This window comes from Monodon monoceros, unplaced genomic scaffold, assembly GCF_005190385.1.
Source record: "Monodon monoceros isolate NGI ecotype Baffin Bay Population unplaced genomic scaffold, NGI_Narwhal_1 Super_Scaffold_16, whole genome shotgun sequence".
Lineage (NCBI taxonomy): Eukaryota > Metazoa > Chordata > Mammalia > Artiodactyla > Monodontidae > Monodon > Monodon monoceros.
In genome coordinates this window covers 91,766,040-91,787,620 of record NW_021703772.1, presented here as the reverse complement: position 1 = coordinate 91,787,620, position 21,581 = coordinate 91,766,040, and the positions used below count along the sequence as shown (strand labels likewise).

General features: G+C 38.2%; 1 protein-coding gene across 2 annotated transcripts in view; it reads left to right on the top strand.

Annotated features, from left to right (window-relative positions):
- Positions 1 to 21,581, top strand: part of THSD7B (thrombospondin type 1 domain containing 7B) — a 975,661-nt gene that overhangs the window by 721,423 nt on the left and 232,657 nt on the right. For both annotated transcript variants that reach the window (XM_029224675.1, XM_029224674.1), the window contains one exon: positions 6,927 to 7,190. In XM_029224675.1, coding sequence (XP_029080508.1) covers positions 6,927 to 7,190 — 264 coding nt within the window. The remainder of the gene's footprint in view (positions 1 to 6,926; positions 7,191 to 21,581) is intronic.

Below are 21,581 nucleotides of genomic sequence, written 5' to 3'. Positions count from 1 at the left end.
ATGGACACAATAACAGTTGTATATATAATCTTAATTCTAAAGATAGGACTCTTTTAGTTAAACCAACAAACTTGTTTTTATTGGGTAAAGATTAATCGTAGATCATGTCAACTACAAACTGGCACTTGGCATTGGCACTTGCCATCTACCTCTACAAGGATTAAATCAGGAGCTGCTGTAGCTGCTGACATTCAACACCCGCTGAAAGGTGTTCAGGGTGGAGATCAGGAATGAAGCATTGTGTGCTCTGTGAAAAACACGTCTTCAGATAGTTAGATATTTTCAGGAGATGATTTTATGAACCCAATTCTTGTATCTCCTACCTAGAAAAGCACTAAAATCCTTCATGGTGACATCTGCTCCTTGTGACTAGCAGTAACCTTCAGGAGACTAGCAGAAACCTTCTGCAAAAAAATATGCACTTGATTGCATGTAGCCCCCTTCACCAAAACCATATATATACTGACCTTCCCCATTACCTCTTTGGAGCAGTTTCTCAGAGCTGTCTGAAATTCTGTCTCTCGAGCGATAGTCCTCATTTTGCCCCAAATAAAACTTCACTCACAACTCTCAGGTTGTGCTTTTTTTTTTTTCAGTTGGCAATCGTGATCTTAAAAAAAACATTTGGGTTAATCTGTATTGTATTTCTGAGAATGTATACAAGCATTTAACTTTCTTTAAGCCAATTAAATAGTTCTTTTTTACAGTTTAATTTTGATAATACCATCACCAAAGGTAGAAACATATATCTATAATGTACACACAGACATATAAATAGGCGCAACCAGAGATCGCATAGCCTCATTTTAAAACTTAAGTCATGAATCAGGTATTACAATATAAAACTTGCTAGTTTATAATAACAGTTGGAATAAGTTAACTCACTTGGGTTTTAAAAGGCTTCTTCCCCCTCCACACACACACACACCCTTTTTTTTTTTAATCGCAGAAATTGGAGGTAGTCTAGGTAAGAGTTTCCTGAGAGGACCTGGTAAAACATTTACATCTCAAAGGCTCAGGGAGATAATTGTAAGCTCCTCCTAGAAGGACTTGTGTTCTCTTTGGGTCAGAATTTTGAAAAGATGTTTTATAAAGCCAGCTTCCTCTGACTGCGTATGTAAAAGCCAGTTTTGGAATGTCAGGAGAGTCCCATCTTGACCTTTTTCAGGATGACATTTCCTCCATTTCCCAATTAACTACTTGCATGTATAAGCTCCTTATAAACATAAACCTCTGGCTCATACCCTGCCAGGTTTATCTGGTACCGCTTTCTTTTGATCTGAAGGCTTTGTTTCCCATTTTAGTGTTGGTTTGTCAGGATAAAATTACTATTGAAGACTGGTGGGCTGATGTCACTCCTCTGGGTGGCACCCTAGAGTCATCTCAGGGCTTTCACAGGTCTCAGTTTCTCCCCCTGGCTGTATAAAATCTCCATGGAGACTGGAGCACTGGTTGGCCAATGTTATGTGTGCTTCCCGAGTGCAAATTTCTTTAATGAGTGGGTTACTCACACTGAATGGTGTGAGGGCTTGCCTCTGCCACTCCCATAAATTTCCCAGTTGACTGAGAAAACTGCAACTGGTGGGGAGTAGCTGTGTCCCTAATCTTCGGAGCTGAAAGCTCTCAGATGCTATCTTCACTTTTATTCAGACAAACTCTGTTAAGGTATTCAAGAGAGACACCAGGCTAGCCCCCTACCTAATCACCTAGTCCAGACCACTTGGTGTCTTTCAACTGAGCAACCTCCCGCTGTCTCTCAGTGGGGGTAACCCACTCAGTATCTTTCAACTGAGCAAACTTTTCCCAGTGTCTTTCGACTTGGTAACCCAGCTACCTCTTCTTGAACCTAAGTTCAAGGAAAACCTACCCCTCATGGCAAGGAGTTTAACAACCACCAAATAAAACTCAGAATCGTCAATCAAGATGTGAGATCCAAGACCCAGGAGAGACATACCCAGTTGTCTGGACTCCCCAAGGAAGTGGACCAGCACAAGGGGCCCATGTTGGGCCCAAGGCTCCAGATACTTGTAGAGTTCAGGCAAAGGAGAGAAGTCAGCTCTTGGTCCCTTTGTGGTCACCAAAACATTCAACTTAAAGAAAAATGCACATGAGAGTTGTGAGTTAAGGTTTATCCAAGGTCTTACTGAGGACTCTAGCACAGGAGACAGCCTCTCAGATAGCTCTGAGGAAGTGCTCCAGAGAGGTAGGGAGGGAAGGCTAGTTTATATGTGATTTTGTTGCTGTTAGGGAATACATGCAGTCAGCATACATCTTGGTAGAAACTTAGAGCTAGTCACAAAGAACAGCAATCTCAAGGTAATGATCATAATGCTTTTCTGTGTATGGGAAGATACAAGAAGTGGGGTTTATTTACATTCTTCCTGAAATGCATCTAAGTATCTAAGGGTCTGTCTGTCCAAGCACAGAGCATCCTGTTATCGTCTTTAATTTCCTCTGTGTGAAACACTGAGATCACTGTCAGTCAGCAACTTCAATGGTTTAATCTTTGTAGACATAGGTGGAGAGCAAAATACTCTTCACTCTTTTGTTTGCAGTATCATTGGTAGAAAAACAAGTAGTGAAAAATCTGCAGTTCTCAAGCTTTATTTTTATTGTGATACTAATGCTTGTGTTTTGGGTTTTCCCTAACATGAATGATAGTAAAAAGGGATGGGCTTAGACTAAAGCAGTATGATTCTCTAACACAGACACACACAGAAGAGAGTACAGACACAAGTACAAGCATCTTCATTGTATAGGGGACCATCTACGGTGTTTATTTTTCTTTTTCCATTTTTTTAACCAGAAACCTTAATTTAATATCTGGGTGTTTGTTGTATGCAAACTAGATAATCACAGGTTTCAGATTTAGTGATAATTAAAGCAGTTGTTTACACAATGCTGTAAATAATCCTTCAAATAGTATAATCTATCTATGTTATTCATATGTATCTATATATTCAAAATAACTGGGTAGGGCTTCCCTGGTGGCGCAGTGGTTGAGAATCCACCTGCCGATGCAGGGGACACGGGTTCGTGCCCCGGTCCGGGAAGATCCCACATGCCGCGGAGCGGCTGGGCCCGTGAGCCGTGGCCGCTGAGCCTGCGCGTCCGGAGCCTGTGCTCTGCAACGAGAGAGGCCACAACAGTGAGAGGCCCACGTACCACAAAAAAAAAACAACTGAGTAACTAATACCTATTAAATATTGTAGTTTTGTGTTTTTGTGGAATCAGTTACAAATTTCTCTCTGACTTAAGAGGAAAAAAAGTCTTTAGAGTTGTAGTAGAGATTGATTTTAAAAAATTTTTAAAGTACTGGCTGGTCCTGAATCCAAGGTTTAATACTGATTATGACTAGAATGTAATCAAAGTTAAGGACCACTGGTAATCGGTTTCTTATTGTGAAAACCATCTCTACATTAACTAACTTGGTCAAAGCCTTCTTCAAACAGTGATGCCATGTGATTAAGAAGGATATCACAAATATAGAGACAGCATATATTTGTACAAAATATTTGTTCTGCCAGTAACTTTTGGTTACTTTGTACATGAACATTTTATTATTTATTCCTATTCTCTCTCTCATTTCTTCCTTACTTTTTTTGTCCTTGTTTTAAAAAACTTTGCTCAATTATTCAAGGAACAATTCTTGTTTACCATTTATGTGTGCTAGGCCTTGGGGACACTGTAAGGGAATAGATAGAGATGACCCTAATTTAAGAGCTTCCAGTCTAATGAGAGATAGAGTTTTGCTACAGACAGTTACAACACGGTATTAGTACCTGCTACAATAGCTGTCATAGGGTGCTGTATTCGTTTTTTATTATTGCTTCTTTAACAAATTGCCACAGATTTGATAGCTTAAAACAACAAATTTATTCTCTTACACTTCTATAGGTCTGAAGTCAGACATAGATTTTACGGGGCTATAAGCAAGATGTTGGCAGGGTAGCATTTTTTTCTGGAAGGTTTAGGGGAAAATGTTTTCTTTTCCAGCTTCTAGGCGCTGGCTCATGGCTCCCTTCCTCCAAAGTCTTGAAATTCAGAAACATTACATCATCTTTTGATCCTTCTTTCATAGTTATTTTGCCTCTGATTCTTTACTCAGCCAGGAAACGTTCTCTGAATTTAAGATCATGTGGTTATGTTGAACCCAGTAAGATAATCTCCTTATCCCAAGATCCGCAGGCTTAGTCACATCTACAAAGTTCATTTTGCCATCTAAAGTAGCGTGTTCACATGTTCCAGGGATTAGGATGTAAAAAATTCTTGCAGAGCCATCATTTTGCCTACCACATGCTACACAAGTACATAAGAACACCTCTTCTAGAACTGAGATGAAGAGTGTATTCAAGGATGACTTTCCGGAGGGAGTGATCTATCAGTTTGGACCTAAAGGACAAATAGTCATTAGCTAGGAAATGGAGGGAAGGTAGAACTGGTGACAGTTTCTGGCGTAGAACATGCAAAGGCCAGCAGTTAAATGAGTAGCTTCTAAGAACTAAAAAATGTTCAGTATTACTTATAACGTGCCAGAGGCAGAGTGATGCAACACAGTCGGAGGCAAACACTAATAGACCCAGATCCTATGGAACCTTGATGACCAAGGTGAGGAGTCTAGACTTCATTCCATGAGCTGTGGTAAGTCACTGGAGAGTTTTAAATAGATGAGTCATGTGATCAGATTTCCAGGTTTGTAAGTTGGTCCTGGCTGCAGTGCAGGGAATAGATTGAAGGAAGTGAGTTATGGTGGCAGTAAGATCTTGGGAGGTGCCATTGTAGTGATTTAAGCTGGAGATTTGGAGGAGGGCTAAATATGGGTGGTATCAGTCAGAATGGATACAGCGGACTGATTCAAGAGATATTTAGGTATTTGAAATGATAGATCTTTGTCGTTAAACAGATACAGGTAGCACAACAGAATGACTCAAATGTGACACTCCAGTTTTTGACTCAGTCATATTGGTAGAACTGGGAAATGCAGGAGAAAGAATGGTTGTGATGGTCAGAAGGTGAGTGTAGCTTTTGCCACGTTGAGTTTGACTGGTTCTTTAGGTGTAGATTTCCAGTCTATGGCTCAGAAGCTTGAATAAGAAATCTGCGCTGAAGATACTAATTAGGGATTTAAAGGCTGTAGACGATTATTTAAACTCTTTGGGTGGTGAAGGTGTAGGATCAGAAAAGAGAATCTAGGGCAGTGCCCTGAGGAAACCTATCAGTTAAGAGAGGTACAGAGGGAGAAGAATTCAACAAACAAACAAAAAAGGTGTGCCCAGAGAGATGGTGAGGGTGTGGAGTAGGGGTGAGGGACATAAAGGTAAGGTGTGATGAAACTTGGGAAAGATATTTCAAGAATGATGGCACAGTCAACACTCAGAACTATTGTTGAATGATCAGGTCTGAAAGATAAGACGTAAAATTCATGACTTTATTACTTTGGCAAGAGTAAGTACTTTTAAGGAATAGGTAGAGTCAAAATCTAGGGTTAAGTGTGTTGAGAATAGAATGGAAATATAAGAGATGGAGACAACGGTACTTTGTGGACATTTGAAAAGCACCAGAGACTTGGGTTACATGTTAAATGCTGATAAGAAGGCGCCAATCCTCCTCATCCATTGATGTATCTCTCATGCAGTAAATTCTCACAGTGGTGATAGATGCTCTGCTCCTCAAACTTATTCTCAGGACGTGCCCCTAATGATAGAGGCAAGTGAATACCTCCTCCCAGAGGGACAGTGGTGTGACCGAAGCTTCTACAAGATCATTTCGGGTCCTGCAGGAATCCTTATTTATTGTGGCCATAAGCATCACAGAAGGCATAAAGCCAATCGTCCAGGTGACAACTGTAGAATCGCCGTGTGTAAAGTAAACTGACTGACAGTAAGAAAGTAGTCTGTGCGTCAGCTTATTGCAAGCGTTTCCCAAACAGCCGTAAGGACTGGAGATAAACTAGTAAAGCTGCCTATTATATATACATAACCAGCCAAGACTCTCACTAATGACCCATTAATAAGGAAGCAAGGTGGAATTATTAGATCTAGGAATACTTTTAAAAATCTAGAGGAAGTGTGTTGGTAGCAAAGTTGAGTCAAGTTACAGGCCATCTTGGAATCCATCAACCATAATGATCAAGTACTCACAGCTTTGAAAAATGACTCTGCCTTGTCATTACTCAAAGCTGGGATTACACCTCAAAGGTCCATCAAAGTCAGTTGGTAAGGTAAGGTCATATTCTAAAATACATAACCTAAAAAGGTCTCTCAGAGTGCAAGTCATACCTTTTTCTCAGATTAAATTATCCAAAATGAATTGAGCATTTATTTCAACCTATTGTTTCTGTCAGCATTTGTGAGCTGCCTGATAAGAGGAACAAAAATAAGTTCCAGTTTGTCCACCACACACCAAGTGACACCCAGGCTCACGCCAGGGCCATTGTCTGGGAGGATATCACTTTGTTCCTTGAATAAATAAACTGCTTTTAAAACGTTACTTGAGAAAAAGGGAAGGACTTAATACTTACCCCGTTTTGTTCATTTCCCTGGTAACCATAATTTCACGGAAAATGGAGACAAGGTAATCTATCTGTTTTTTTATCAACAAATTATAGGGAAACCGATATTAAATACATCAAGGACTTTTCTATCTGTTGAGCCACTGTAGCAAACATCTTCTAAGTATTTTTTGCCTCTCTCTAACATGAGACCTCTTTTTTTTCAAATTAACTTAAATTTCACAGTTGCTGTGGGAATTGCTTTCATTGTCCTAGGATTTCCTTCTGTGTTTAAAAAAAAAAAAAAGAGTGTAAAAAAGAAAGGCTTTATTTTATTTAAGACTTAATAGTCTAAGAGCTTTTACATAAAATGTGAGCGACTTTTAACAAAACAGCAGATGTGAAATTAATACATCAATGTCTCTCATTGGAACAGGGAAAAGCAGGAAGAAGGAGAAATGCCAGGATGCTGACCTGTACCCTCTAGTGGAAACAGAACCATGTCCTTGTGATGTGTTTACATCTCATCCTTACGGAAATTGGTCAGATTGCATTCTTCCTGAAGGCAGAAGGGAGCCTCAGAGAGGATTGTGGGTACAAGAAGACAGCAAAGAATGTGGAGAAGGCGTGCGTTTTCGAGCAATAGCCTGCTCTGATAAAAATGGAAGACCTGTTGACCCCACTCACTGCAACAGCTCTGGTAAGGAGATGGGTGAGGAGTAACAGATGAGGACATTGACATACAGCCTGGGAGGGCCATCCCAGGTCTAGAATTGGTAGCCTCGTTCCTTAGTAATTACTTCAGTTCTTCTTTGTCAAAAACACACCACCTCTCATAAAATATGGACATATGGAATGCACATATCCATATCACACTGATTATCTGGAACGTGATCGTTTGGGATCTTTGACTCACCTCACTCTATATTTCACCTCTGGCCACTTGTTTCCTGGCGGTGAGCTCAGTTGCTCTTCCTCTAAGAAAGCCAAAGCCCAACGCAAATGAATATATTTTACAGTGTTTATTGGTACTCTGATCATATATATATAGAAGGCATCAGTCCTTGAATTTCTTATAAGGATGTTGACAAAATACCAATGAAAAAGTTAATTTTAAGTGTTTTATGGTACAATGTGTAAGTATAACCAAATTTATAGACTAAAACTGTAAAAAAGGAATGAGGCAATCTGGCAGAATTTTTGAGTTGTTAATCAAGGAGAAGACTGGATTTTTATTTACTTATTTTTGAACATTGGGATAATTTAAAAGATATGGGGAACAGAGAAAGGAATGATGATTAAATACAGCTGGGGTAAACATCGATGGAAGAGGCTGAGACTAATGATTACAATGGAACTTATGAATTTCCTGCTCTATTTTTTGGTTTTTAATTACCTTAAGAAACTGAAGTCAGGGATTTTACAGAAGGTATGGATAGAGAGAATTTATGCTGGAATGGCAAACTCTAAAAAACGATGAAAGATTTTTGTCTCTGTCATCAAGGTCTTATATCCTAATAAGCTTCCTAATAATACCAGAAATGGCAAATTGAATTCACTTTTAACACACAAGTAAATCATAGTTCATCCTTATTCTGTATTTCTGATGTATCAGTTCGTTTTAGTTAGGATATACCTGGATCATTATAGGAATGCAATTTAAGGTTTAACGATTTTTAATTAGTGTCATCATTGCTCTACCTCCTAGGTTAGTCTACAGAATTGCATTCAGTGATTTTACTTTCAGAAACATTAAACACATCACAAGCAAGTAATGGACCCATTTTACAGAGGCCAAAGTTGGTTTGCTCTGGCCTTTGTTTTTCACCTTTAATATACATAATGGTTTATTTTTAAATTTTTTTCTTGAAATATATTTGACATATACACCTTGAATTTATGCAATGCTATAACATATTAATTCAAGACATAGGTTGTAATATGATTGTAATTGTAGTGATAATTAATACCTATAACATTATATAATTATCATTTCTTTTTAGTGGTTGGAATAATCTAGTCTCAGCAAGTTTGATTATAACACAATGTTGTCCGTATTAACTGTATTGTGCATTAGATCTCTAGGACTTATCTACTACTCAGTCCAAGTTTGTACCATTAAACAAACTCTTCTATCCCTGTCTATCCCTCTGTTCCCATGCCCTGGAAACCACCATTTTACTCTGCTTTTGTGAGTTTGGCTGTTTTAGATTCCACGTATAAGTGATATAACACAGTATTTTTCTTTCTCTGTCTGACTCATCTCACTTAGTGTAATATCCTCAAGGTCCGTTCAGATTGTCACAAATGGAAGATGTTTTTCTCATGGCTGAATAATAGTCCATTATGTGTATACACTACAAATTCTTAATCCATTCATCTGTTTATGGGTGCATAGATTGTTTCTAAATCTCGGCTATTGTGGGTAGTGCTGTAATATACATGGGAGTGCATACATCTCTTTGATATCCTGTTTTTATTTCCTGTGGGCATATACCCAGAAGTGAAATTGTTGGATCATATGGTAGTTCTATTAATTTTTTAAGGAACCTCTATATTGTTTTACATAGTAGCTGTACCAATTTACATTTTCACCAACAGTGTGCAAGTATTCCCTTTCTCTACATCCTCATTAACACTTATTATCTCTTGTCTTCTTGTTGCTATTCTAAAAGGTGTCAAGAGATAGCACATATGGTTTTGATTTGCATTTCCCTGATGATTAGTGATGTTGAGCATCTTTTCATGTACCTCTTGGCCATTTGGTTGTTTTCTTTGGAAAAAGTCTATTTAGGTTCTCTGCCTAGTGTTTAACTGGGTTGTTTGTTTTTTGTTATTAAGTTTTGTAAGATTCTTTATATATTTTTGGATATTAACCCCTTATCCAATATATGGTTTGCAAATTTCCTCCCATTCTGTAGGTTGTCTTTTCATTATGTTAGTTGTTTCTGTTTCTGTGCAAAATCTTTTAAGTTTGTTGTGATTCTATTTGTTAACTTTTACTTTTATTGTTTATGCTTTTGGTGTCATATCCAGAAAATCATTGCCAGGACCACTATTGAGGAGCTTCTTTTCTACATTTTCTTCTAGGAGTTTTATGGTATCAGGTCTTATGTTTAAGTCTTTTATCCATTTCAAGTAAATATTTGTGAGTTGTGTAAGATAAGGGTCCAATTTCATTGTTCTACATGTGTTTATCCAGATTTCCCAGCACCATTTTATATTTTAACATCTTTATTAGAGTATAATTGCTTTACAATGGTGTGTCAGTTTCTGCTTTATAACAAACTGAATCAGTTATACATATACATATGTCCCCATATCTCTTCCCTCTTGCATCTCCCTCCCTACCACCCTCCCAATCCCACCCTTCTAGGTGGTCACAAAGCACCAAGCTGATCTCCCTGTGCTATGCGCCCAGCACCATTTTTTGAAGAGACGATCACTTCTCCATCAGGTGGTCCTGGCTCCCTTACCAAATATTAGTTAACTCCCTTACCAAATATTAGTTAACTGAATATGTGGGGGTTTACTTCTGGGCTCTCTAATCTATTCCATTTGTCTGTGTCTATTTTTATGCTTGTATCACATTGTTTTAATTACTGTAGCTTTGTAGTATAGTTTAAAATCAGGAAGTGTGATACCTCCAGTTTTGTTCTTTCTCAGGATTTATTTGGCTCTTTTGGGTTCTTTGTGGTTCCTTAAAAATTTTAGGAGTTTACTTTTTCTATTTCTGTGAAGAATGCCACTGGAATTTTGATAGAGATTGTGTTGAATCTATATATGATTTTGGGTAGTATGGACATTTTAACAATATTCTTATCCATGAGTAAAGGATGTCTTTCCATTTCTTATGCCTTCTTCAGTTTCTTTCAATGAAGTCATAATTTTCATTGTACAGATCTTTCACTTCCTCAGTTACATTTATTCCTAGGTATTTTTTGTTTTTGATGCTATTGTGAATGGGATAATTTATTTTTCAGATGTTTCATTATTAGCAAATAGAAACAACACTGATTTCTTTATTTTGATTTTTATGTCCTCCAACTTTACTGAAATCATTGATTAATTCCAACAGTTTTTAGTTGAATCTTTGCAATTATCTATATACAAAATAATATCATCTGTAAATAGTGACAGCTGCACTTCTTCCGTTCTGATTTGGGTATCTTTTATTTTTTTTTTGTTTTGCCTAATTGCTCTGGCTAGACTTCTGATACTATACTGAATAAGAATGGTAAGAGTAGGCAACCATGTCTTGTTTCTAATCTTAGAGGAAAAGCTTTCAATTTTTTTTTTTTTTTTACTGAGTATAACGTTAGCTCTGGGTTTGTCATAGATGGCTTTTGTTATGTTGAGGTATGTTCCTTCTATACACAATCTTTTGAGTTTATTTTTTAAATAAATTTATTTATTTATTTTTGGCTGTGTTGGGTCTTCACTGCTACACGTGGGCTTTCTCTGGTTGTGGCAAGTGGGGGCTACTCTTGTTGTGGTGCACAGGCTTCTCACTGCAGTGGCTTCTCTTGTTGCGGAGCATGGGCTCTAGGCACATGGGTTTCAGTAGTTGTGGCACACGGGCTCAGTAGTTGTGGCTCGCCGGCTCCAGAGTGCAGACTCAGTAGTTGTGGCGCACGGGCTTAGCTGCTCTGCGGCATGTGGGAGGGATCTTCCCAGACCAGGGCTCGAACCCGTGTCCCCTGCACTGGCAGGTGGATTCTTAACCACTGCATCACCAGGGAAGTACCTCTTTTGAGGTTTTTATCATGGAAGGATGTCGTATTTTGTCAAATCCTTTTCTGTATCTATTGTGATGATCATGTGATTATTTTCTTTCATTCTGTTAATGTGATGTAATACGTTTATCAGTTTGAACCATCTTTGCATCCCAGGCTCATGGTGTATAATCCTTTTAGTGTGCTCAATTCAGTTTGCTAATATTTTGTTGAAAAATTTTGTATCTGTATTCATTAGTAATATTGGTCTATAGTTTTCTTATAGTGGCTATATCTGGCTTTGGTATTAGGGTAATACTGGCCTTGTAGAATGAGTTAGGAAGTGTTCCCTCCTCTTCAGTTTTTTAGAAGTTTGGGAAGGATTGGCATTAATTATTTTTTAAATGTTTGGTAGAATTCACATCATGTGAAACCGTCTAGTCCTGTGGTTTTCTGTATTGGGAGATTTTTGGTTACTGTTTCAGTCTCCTTCCTCATTATTGGTCTGTTCAGATTTTCTGTTCTTCCAGATTCAGTCTTGGTAGGTTATAAGTTTCTAGAAATTTATCTATTTCTTCTAGGTTGTCTAATTTGTTGGCATATAGCAGGTCATAGTACTCTCTTATTTCTGTAGTATCAGTTGTAGTGTCTTCTCTTTTATTTGTAATTTTGAGTCTTCTGTTGTTTTCTTAGTCTAGCTAAAGGTTTGTCAACTTTATCTTTTGGAAAATCCAGCTCTTTCATTGATTCTTTCTATTGTTTTTCTGGTCTCTATTTCATTTGTTTGCTCTCCAATCTGTATTTCCTTTCTTCTGCTAACTTTGGGCTTAATTTTTCCTTCTGGGTACTGGAGGTGTAAAGTTATTTACTTGAGATCTTTCTGATTTCTTAATACATCCATTTATCACTATAAACTTTCCTCTCAGAACTGCTTTTTGCAGCATCCCCTAGGGTTTGATATGTTTTCTCTCCATTTTCATTTGCTTCAAGATTTTTCTTTTCCTTTTTGATTCTTTGATCCATTGGTTTTCAGAAGTGTATTGTTTGGTTTCCACATATTTGTAGATTTTCCAGCTTTCTTCTTGTTGATTTCTAGCTTTATATACCATTGTGGTCAGAAAAGATAGTATTTCAGTCTCCTCAAATTAGCTAAGATTTATCTTGGTCCTCTCATGATCTAATATCCTGTATGCACGTGAGAAGAATGTATATTCTGCTGCTGTTGGTTGGAATGTTCTATATATGTCTGTTAAGTCCATTTGGCCTAAAGTATGGCTCAATTCCCACATTTCCGTGTTGATTTTCTGTCTGGATGATCTATCCACTGCTGACACTGAGGTATTGAAGTCTCCTACTATTACTGTATTGTTGTATATTTCTCCCTTCATATCTGTTAGTATTTGCTTAATATATTTAGGTGCTCCAGTGTTGGGTGTGTATATATATTCATGATTGTTATATCTTCCATGTATATTGACCCCTTTATCATTATAAAATGACCTTCTTTGTGTCTTGTTACAGTTTTTGGCTTGAAGTCTATTTTGTTTGATAAGTATGGCTATGCCCACTTACTTTTGGTTTCCACTTGCATGGAATATGTGCTGTCTCTTCACTTTGAGCCTCTGTGTGTTTTTAGAACTGAAAGAAGTTTCTTGTAGGCAGCATATAGTTGGATCTTGTTTTTCTGTTTTGGTTGTTTTTTTCTTTGTGTGTTTGTTTTCTGTATGTTTTCATTGCTGTTGTTTTTTATCCGCCCAGCCACCCTTTGCCTTTTGATTGGTGACTTCAGTCCATTTATGTTTCGAATGATTATTGATATGTAAGGGCTTACTGCTGCCATCTTATTGTCTGCCTTCTGGTTGTTTTGTATGTTCATTATTTCTTCCCCCTGTTTCTCCCTGCCTTTGCAAAGCAGTGGTGTTCTATAGTGGTATGCTCTGTCTCCCCCTTTTTACGTTTTGTGAATCTACTCTAGATTTTTGCTTTGTGGTTATCACCTCCTCTATGAAAGAGGTCACCACTGTCTACCTCTTCTGCCAGAGAGGTAGCCAGTGCTGCTTCCAAAAGCCCAGCCCCTTGTTGTTCATCTGTGGGGAGGGGAGGCCACCTTGGAAATTTTCTACCTCTCCTCTGCTTCCAAACTCTTCTCTTTCTCAGTCCAGTGGCATTCTGGAATCTCCCTTTAGGCAGGCTGGACTTCCAATCATTCTCTTCTCCATGGTTATCTGCCCGGTTTTGCACTCTCCAGGTTCTTTCTTTTCTAATCTCAGTGAGTGGGACTGGGGCCAGTTTGCCAACTCCCTTGTATCAGCAACCCTCACTGAGATCCCCCTTGTTTATTTTTGGATGCACAGGTGGACTAGAAACCTCCACATCCCTTTGTGAAATATGCAGAAGCACTTTTGTTTGGTAATAGATGTCTAATTAGTTGTTACAGAGAGGAAAGAGACGAGAAGAGAGACACCACCATGATGCTGATGTCACCTACATATTGGTTTATTAGTCATTTGATCAAAACCTGTATACTGATCACCTGCTATGTACCTAGTCGTCTTCTATGATTTCGGTATACAATTATGGGGAAATCAGGGACTTGTGCAGCTTATTGTCTAGTGGAGGATAGAAAAAAAACAAATTAATAAAGGAATTTCAAGTCTTTATTAGCCCTTATGATGCTGAACAGAAAATCTTGAGACTTTAGGGAAGTCCTCACTGAAGTGACATACATTTGAGATGTGAAGAGTGAGATGACAACCATGTGAAAAGTACATACAAGTTAATTTCAGTTAGTGGGATAAGCATGTCCAGAGCATATAAGGCAGAAAAGAAGTACTGGCAAAATAACACAAAGGAAGCCCTCAGGAATGAGGAGAGTTGTTTTGAAATGCTGTGGAAGAAGTAGGCAGAATCTGGATATAATTCAAGTGAAGTCATCAGGTGGGAAGAGTGGTAGATGATGTGATCCAAGTTAGGTGTTTAAAAAAATTACTTTTGACTAGCGTGTATAGATTGGCTTCGATGAAGCAAGGATGCCATTAGCAGACTATTGCAATAGTCAATGTGTAATACATGATTTTAGGTAAGACTTAAGATGGCAGTAATAGAGCAAATATAGTGTTAAGATAAAATTCAAAGATAGAATTAAGATTATTCCAAATGCCAGTCATCTTTTAAAAAATATATTATCTATCATTCATCTCTAATTTTTCAAGGGTTTATATGTGTGTATGTGGTATTTAAGTTAGAAATAATCATTTCAGGTTAGAAAAGAACATATCCTCAAGGAAGAGGAAGCATTGAAAATGGAACCAATTTACAGAGCAATAGCAAAAGCTGTTAGAGAATCTAAAAGATTTTCACTGAATGAAAACAGTGCATCGATCAAGATTTACCAGAGACTTGTAACTTTTATGATATGTGTGTTAAGATATTTTTACAATACATTTTTCCAAAAAAAAGATTTTTAAGAATAGTAAATGAAAATACTCCCAATGGGTCACTTCTAAGGATAAGAGACATATCCATCTGTCAAGGGAAAAGAAAACGCTTAATGGTCACTAGTAGACATTTTTTTTTAATATCCATGAGTACTAACTCACTATTAAGAATTCGATTTTCATCCCAGACGAACTGGGGCAGAGAGCAGTGACCTCAATCTGGCTTTCCTAATAAGAACAGTAAATGCTTTGCCCCTTTAAGCTCCAACATAGGTTCGTCTTCCACCTGCATTTGGAAGACACAAATGGGATTCCCCAAGATAATATCAGAGAACTTTCCTCATGAGGATAATTATTCCTCATGCTGAGGTGTCCTAGGCGGCCCCTGCTGCTACATATAGCTGTGGGCAACACAGTTCACTAAATTCTGAATTATCTATGCTGATGGATTTCCTGGAAGATTCGAACCACAGATAATACTAGCCAGGTCTCTTTGTCTTTAGGAACATCACTGAGGGGATCAGTAGTAAAATTACGCTTCATTAAAAAAAAAGAAACAAACAAACAAAATTCAGAGTAGAATTTGTATCTATATCCTGTCAGCAATTGTTTGCTCCTACTGCGTTCCATCACTGCCTAATGTTAAAGTGTTGCATGTAGTTCCCAGCTGTGCGTGACAACAGGGCAGATGTTGACTCTGATTACCTAATTCAGTCAACAGAATAGCGTGTGCCAAAATAAAGATACTTGAGGTGAATTACTTCCAACTATGTCTCTTATCCCAGTGATTTTTTTGGACAAAGAATAGGACATAAAATCACCCCACACCTCAACGCACTTCATTCTTCTCTCTCCCTTTCCCTGCCTTCAGCCCTCTCTTCACTGAAGTCTCTGCTCATAGCAAGTCTTTGCCTAACTCCTCTAAAAAATCAATCTACCTTATCACTTCCTATTCCCCTTACCAGTTTTCATCTTTCTTCATAGTACTTAATCACCAACTAAAATATTATGCATTTACATTTTAAAAATACTGTCTCCTGGGCTTCCCTGGTGGCGCAGTGGTGGAGAGTCCGCCTGCCGATGCAGGGGACACGGGTTCGTGCCCCGGTCCGGGAAGATCCCACATGCCGCAGAGCGACTGGGCCCGTGAGCCATGGCCGCTGAGCCTGCACGCTCGGAGCCTGTGCTCCGCAACGGGAGAGGCCACAGCAGTGAGAAGCCCGCGTACTGGAAAAAAAAAAAAAAAAAAAATACTGTCTCCTATGATTGGATGGTAAAATTCCAAGAAAGAAAGAACTGCTTTTTAGGGTTTTTTTTTCCCAACTGTATCCATGGCATCTAGAATGGTACCTGAAAGTTAGTAGGTATTTAAAATGTATTTTTGAGTACATGACTGTACCATCAGGTCTTAATAATTGTACCTCCTAAGCATTTCTCGAACTTTTCCTTTTCTCTTGCGATCTACTACACCCAGTGGCAGATGTTACAATCTTGTTTTCACACCTGATATTTATTATGCCAAGAGCCATCAGCCATCACAGGAAAAGGCAAACTTGGCCATGCCCGTGCTCTGCTGTCAGTTTCTCCCGGTCTCTTCTTCACATACCAGCTCCTTGACAGGACATCAAAGGAATTCCATGACTATGTAGTCTGCCTGGCATGCTCTTTATCCTCCTTTCGTGAGATTCCTCCTTCTTTGGGATAAGACCAAGTGATGCCTAGTCCAGGAAGCATTTTTCCTACTTCCTATCCCAGGGTGTGTGAGGGGATCATCCTGGAGAATTCCCATGAGTCCTATGCTTTTCTTTATCAATATATTTAGTTTTATTTTTTTAAATCCCCATGTATATTTCTGTTTCTGTTACTAACCCGATTGTTTATTGAATCAGGCTCATTTCAGTTCAGGTGTACTGAAGCGGGTTCATTTCTCCATCCCCAGTGCCTAGCACAGGGTCTGGCCCATCACAGGCTCTGAGTGTATGTTGGCTGAATGAATGAAAAGATGAGTTTAGATATGACAAGAGTCAGTATGATCTCAGATTCAAGTAGTGGCTTGAATCGAGATCTTAGTTCTCTGCCCAGGAATTGGACCTGGGTAGTCTGGATGAAAACCAGGAATCCTAGTCACTAGACCACCAGAGGCTAGAGGCTAGAAGCAAAGTTCCCCTGGCTTTTGCCGCCACTGAAAAATGCATTTCTCAAGGAGGCAAAAACTGTAAAACTGGAACAAAGTTTATTATTAGAAACACAGAACAAGAAGTGGGAGAGCACGCAGAGATACAGTTTATTTAAGAGAGAAGCAAGGCAGAGATACACACCCGGAGAGAAAAGGGTGTGGGCATCCCCCCTAATGAGAAGGAGTGCAGTAAAGAGGCAGTTAAGTCATTTATATAGGGCTTTTCTTCCAGGTCTCTGTTTACCTTTGGCCAATTATCTTGTTTCTTTTCCCACACCTGACCTGCCCTAGGATCCGCCCCAACAGGTGTGCACAACTTTTTTCAAAGATAGAGTCTAGCCCACAGGCGTATGGGAGGGCTGCCATTACCTATTATGGGGTGGTGCCCTCTCCTTTTTGACCCCCAAAAGCCTTTCTGCACATGTGTAGTTGGGGAGTTCTCCTTGACCTTAAGAATGAGAAATATGTGGTCTCTTTATCTTTTGTCTGGGCAAGACTCAGTTCCGCTCTACCCCTGCCATTACTATTATCTTGAAGTGTTCACCGGAGGCAAAGTCCAGCTATATACCATGTTTCTGTTTTTGTTTCTTTTTTTTTTAATTTATTTTTTTTATTATTAGTCATCCATTTTGTACACATCAGTGTATACATGTCAATCCAAATCTCCCAATTCATCACCCCCCCCCCCCCCCATGGCTTTCCCCCATTGGTGTCCATACGTTTGTTCTCTACATCTGTATCTCAGTTTCTGCCCTGCAAACTGGTTCATCTGTACCATTTTCCAGGTTCCACATATATGCGTTAATATACGATACTTGTTTTGATCTTTCTGACTTACTTCACTCTGTATGACAGTCTCTAGATGCATCCACGTCTCTACAAATGACCCAATTTCGTTCCTTTTTATGGCTGAGTAATATTCCATTGCATATATGTACCACATCTTCTTTATCCATTCGTCTGTCTGTGGGCATTTAGATTGCTTCCATGACCTGGCTATTGTAAATAGTGCTGCAATGAACATTGGGGTGCATGTGTCTTTTTGAATTATGGTTTTCTCTGGGTATATGCCCAGTAATGGGATTGCTGGGTCATATGGTAATTCTATTTTTAGTTCTTCAAGGAACCTCCATATTGTTCTCCATAGTGGCTGTATCACTTTACATCCCCACCAACAGTGCAAGAGGGTTCCCTTTTCTCCACACCCTCTCCAGCATTTGTTGGTGGTAGATTGTCTGATGATGCCCATTCTAACTGGTGTGAGGTGATACCTCATTGTAGTTTTGATTTGAATTTCTCTAATAATTAGTGATGTTGAGCAGCTTTTCAAGTGCTTCTTGGCCAGCTGTATGTCTTCTTTGGAGAAATGTCTATTTAGGTCTTCTGCCCATTTTTGGATTGGGTTGTTTGTTTTTTTAATACTGAGCTACATGAGCTATTTATATATTTTGGAGATTAATCCTTTGTCTGATGATTCATTTGCAAATATTTTCTCCCATTCTGAGGGTTGTCTTTTTGTGTTGTTTATGGTTTAATTGCTGTGCAAAAGCTTTTAAGTTTCATTAGATCCCAGTTGTTTATTTTTGTTTTGATTTCCATTACTCTAGGAGGTGGATCAAAAAAGATCTTGCTGTAATTTATGTCAAAGAGTGTTCTTCCTATGTTTCCCTATAAGAGTTTTATAGTGTCCAGTCTTAGATTTAGGTCTTTGATCCATTTTGAGTTTATTTTTGTGTATGCTGTTAGGGAGTGTTCTAATTTCATTCTTTTACATGAAGCTGTCCAGTTTTCCCAGCACCACTTATTGAAGAGACTGTCTTTTCTCCATTGTGCATACTTGCCTCCTTTGTCATAGATTAGTTGACCATAGGTACGTGTGTTTATCTCTGGGCTTTCTATCCTGTTCCATTGATCTATATTTCTGTTTTTGTGCCAGTACCATTATTGTCTTGATTACTGTAGCTTTGTAGTATAGTCTGAAGTCAGGGAGTCCGATTCCTCCAGCTCCGTTTTTTTCCCTCAAGACTGCTTTGGCTATGTGGGTCTTTTGTGTCTCCATACAAATTTTAAGATTTTTTTGTTCTAGTTCTGTAAAAAATGCCATTGGTAATTTGATAGGCACTGCATTCAATCTGTAGATTGCTTTGGGTAGTGTAGTCATTTTCACAATATTGAGTCTCCCAATCCAAGAACATGGTATATCTCTCCATCTGTTGGTATCGTCTTTAATTTCTTTCATCTGTGTCTTATAGTTTTCTGCATACCGGTCTTTTGTCTCCCTAGGTAGGTTTATTCCTAGGTATTTTATTCTTTTTGTTGCAGTGGTAAATGGAAGTGTTTCCTTAATTTCTCTTTCAGATTTTTCATCATTAGTGTATAGGAATGCAAGAGATTTCTGTGCATTAATTTTGTATCCTGCAACTTTACCAAATTCGTTGATTAGCGCTAGTAGTTTTGTGGTGGCATGTTTAGGATTCTCTATGTATAGTATCATGTCATCTGCAAACAGTGACAGTTTTACTTCTTCTTTTCCAATTTGTATTCCTTTTATTTTTCTTCTCTGATTGCTGTGTCTAAGACTTCCAAAAATATGTTGAATAATAGTGGTGAGAGTGGACATCCTGGTCTTGTTCCTGATCTTAGACGAAATGCTTTCAGTTTTTCACCATTGAGAATGATGTTTGCTGTGGGTTTGTCATATATGGCCTTTATTATGTTGAGGTAGGTTCCCTCTATGCCCACTTTCTGGAGAGTTTTTATCATAAATGGGTGTTGAGTTTTGTCAAAAGCTTTCTCTGCATTTATTGAGATGATCATATGGTTTTTATTCCTCAGTTTGTTAATATGGTGTATCACATTGATTGATTTACATATATTGAAGAATCCTTGCATCGCTGGGGTAAATCCCAGTTGATCATGGTATCTGATACTTTTAATGTATTGTTGGATTCTGTTTGCTAGTATTTTGTTGAGGATTTTTGCATCTATATTCATCAGTGATATTGGTCTGTAATTTTCCTTTTTTGTAGTATCTTTGTCTGGTTTTGGTATCAGGCTGATGGTGGCCTCATAGAATGAGTTTGGGAGTGTTCCTTCCTCTGCAATTTTTGGAAGAGTTTGAGAAGGATGGGTGTTAGCTCTTCTCTAAATGTTTGATAGAATTCACCTGTGAAGCCATCTGGTCTAGGACTTTTGTTTGTTGGAACATTTTTAATCACAGTTTCAATTTCATTATGTGTGATTGGTCTGTTCATATTTTCTATTTTTTCCTGGGTCAGTCTTGGAAGGTTATACCCTTCTAAGAATTTGTCCATTTCTTCCAGGTTGTGCATTTTATTGGCATGGAGTTGCTTGTAGTAGTCTCTTAGTATGCTTTGTATTTCTGCAGTGTCTGCTGTAACTTCTCCTTTTTCATTTCTAATATTACTGATTTGAGTCCTGTCCCTGTTTTTGTTGATGAGTCTGGCTAATGGTTTATCAATTTTGTTTATCTTCTCAAAGAACCAGCTTTTAGTTTTATTGAACTTTGCTCTTGTTTTCTGTGTTTCTATTTCATTTATTTCTGCTCTGATCTTTATGTTTTCTTTCCTTCTGCTAACATTGGGTTTGGTTTGGTCTTCTTTCTCTAGTTCCTTTAGGTGTAACCTTAGATTGTTTGAAATTTTTCTTGTTTCTTGAGTTAGGCTTGTATAGCTATAAAATTCCCTCTTAGAACTGCTTTTGCTGCATCCCATAGGTTTCAGATCATCATGTTTTCATTGTCATTTGTCTCTAGGTATTTTTTGACTTCCTCTTTGATTTCTTCAGTGATCTCTTGGTTATTTAGTAACATATTGTTTAGCCTCCATGTGTTTGTACTTTTTACATTTTTTTCCCTGTAACTCATTGCTAATCTTATAGCATTGTGGTCAGAAAAGATGCTTGATATGATTTCAATTTTCTTAAATTTACTGAGGCTTGATTTGTGACCCAGGATGTGATCTCTCCTGGGGAATGTTCTGTGTGCACTTGAGAAGAAAGTGTAATCTGCTGTTTTTGGATGGAATGTCCTATAGATATCAATTAAGTCCATCTGGTCTATTGTGTCATTTAAAGCTTGTGTTTCCTTATTAATTTTCTCTTTGGATGGTCTATCCATTGGAGTAAAGGAGATGTTAAAGTCCCCCACTATTATTGTGTTACTGTCGATTTCCTCTTTTACAGCTGTTAGCAGTTGCCTTATGTATTGAAGTGCTCCTATGTTGAGTGCATATATATTTATATTTGTTATATCCTCTTCTTGGATTGATTGCTTGATCATTATGTAGTATCCTTCCTTGTCTCTTGTAATATTCTTTATTTTAAAGTCTATTTTATCTGATATGAGTATTGCTACTGCAGCTTTCTTTTGATTTCCGTTTGCATGGAATATCTTTTTCCATCCCCTCACTTTCAGTCTGTATGTGTCCCTAGGTCTAAAGTGGGTCTCTTGTGGACAGCATATTTGGCTCTTGTTTTTGTATCCATTCAGTGAGCCTGTGTCTTTTGGTTGGAGCATTTAATCCATTCATGTTTAAGGTAATTATCGATATGTATGTTCCTATTACCAGTTTCTTAATTGTTTTGGGTTGTTTTTGTAGGTCCTTTTCTTCTCTTGTGTTTCCCACTTAGAGAAGTTCCTTTGTGTTTGTTGTAGAGCTAGTTTGGTGATGCTGAATTCTCTTAGCTTTTGCTTGTCTGTAAAGCTTTTGATTTCTCCATCAAATCTGAATGATATCCTTGCT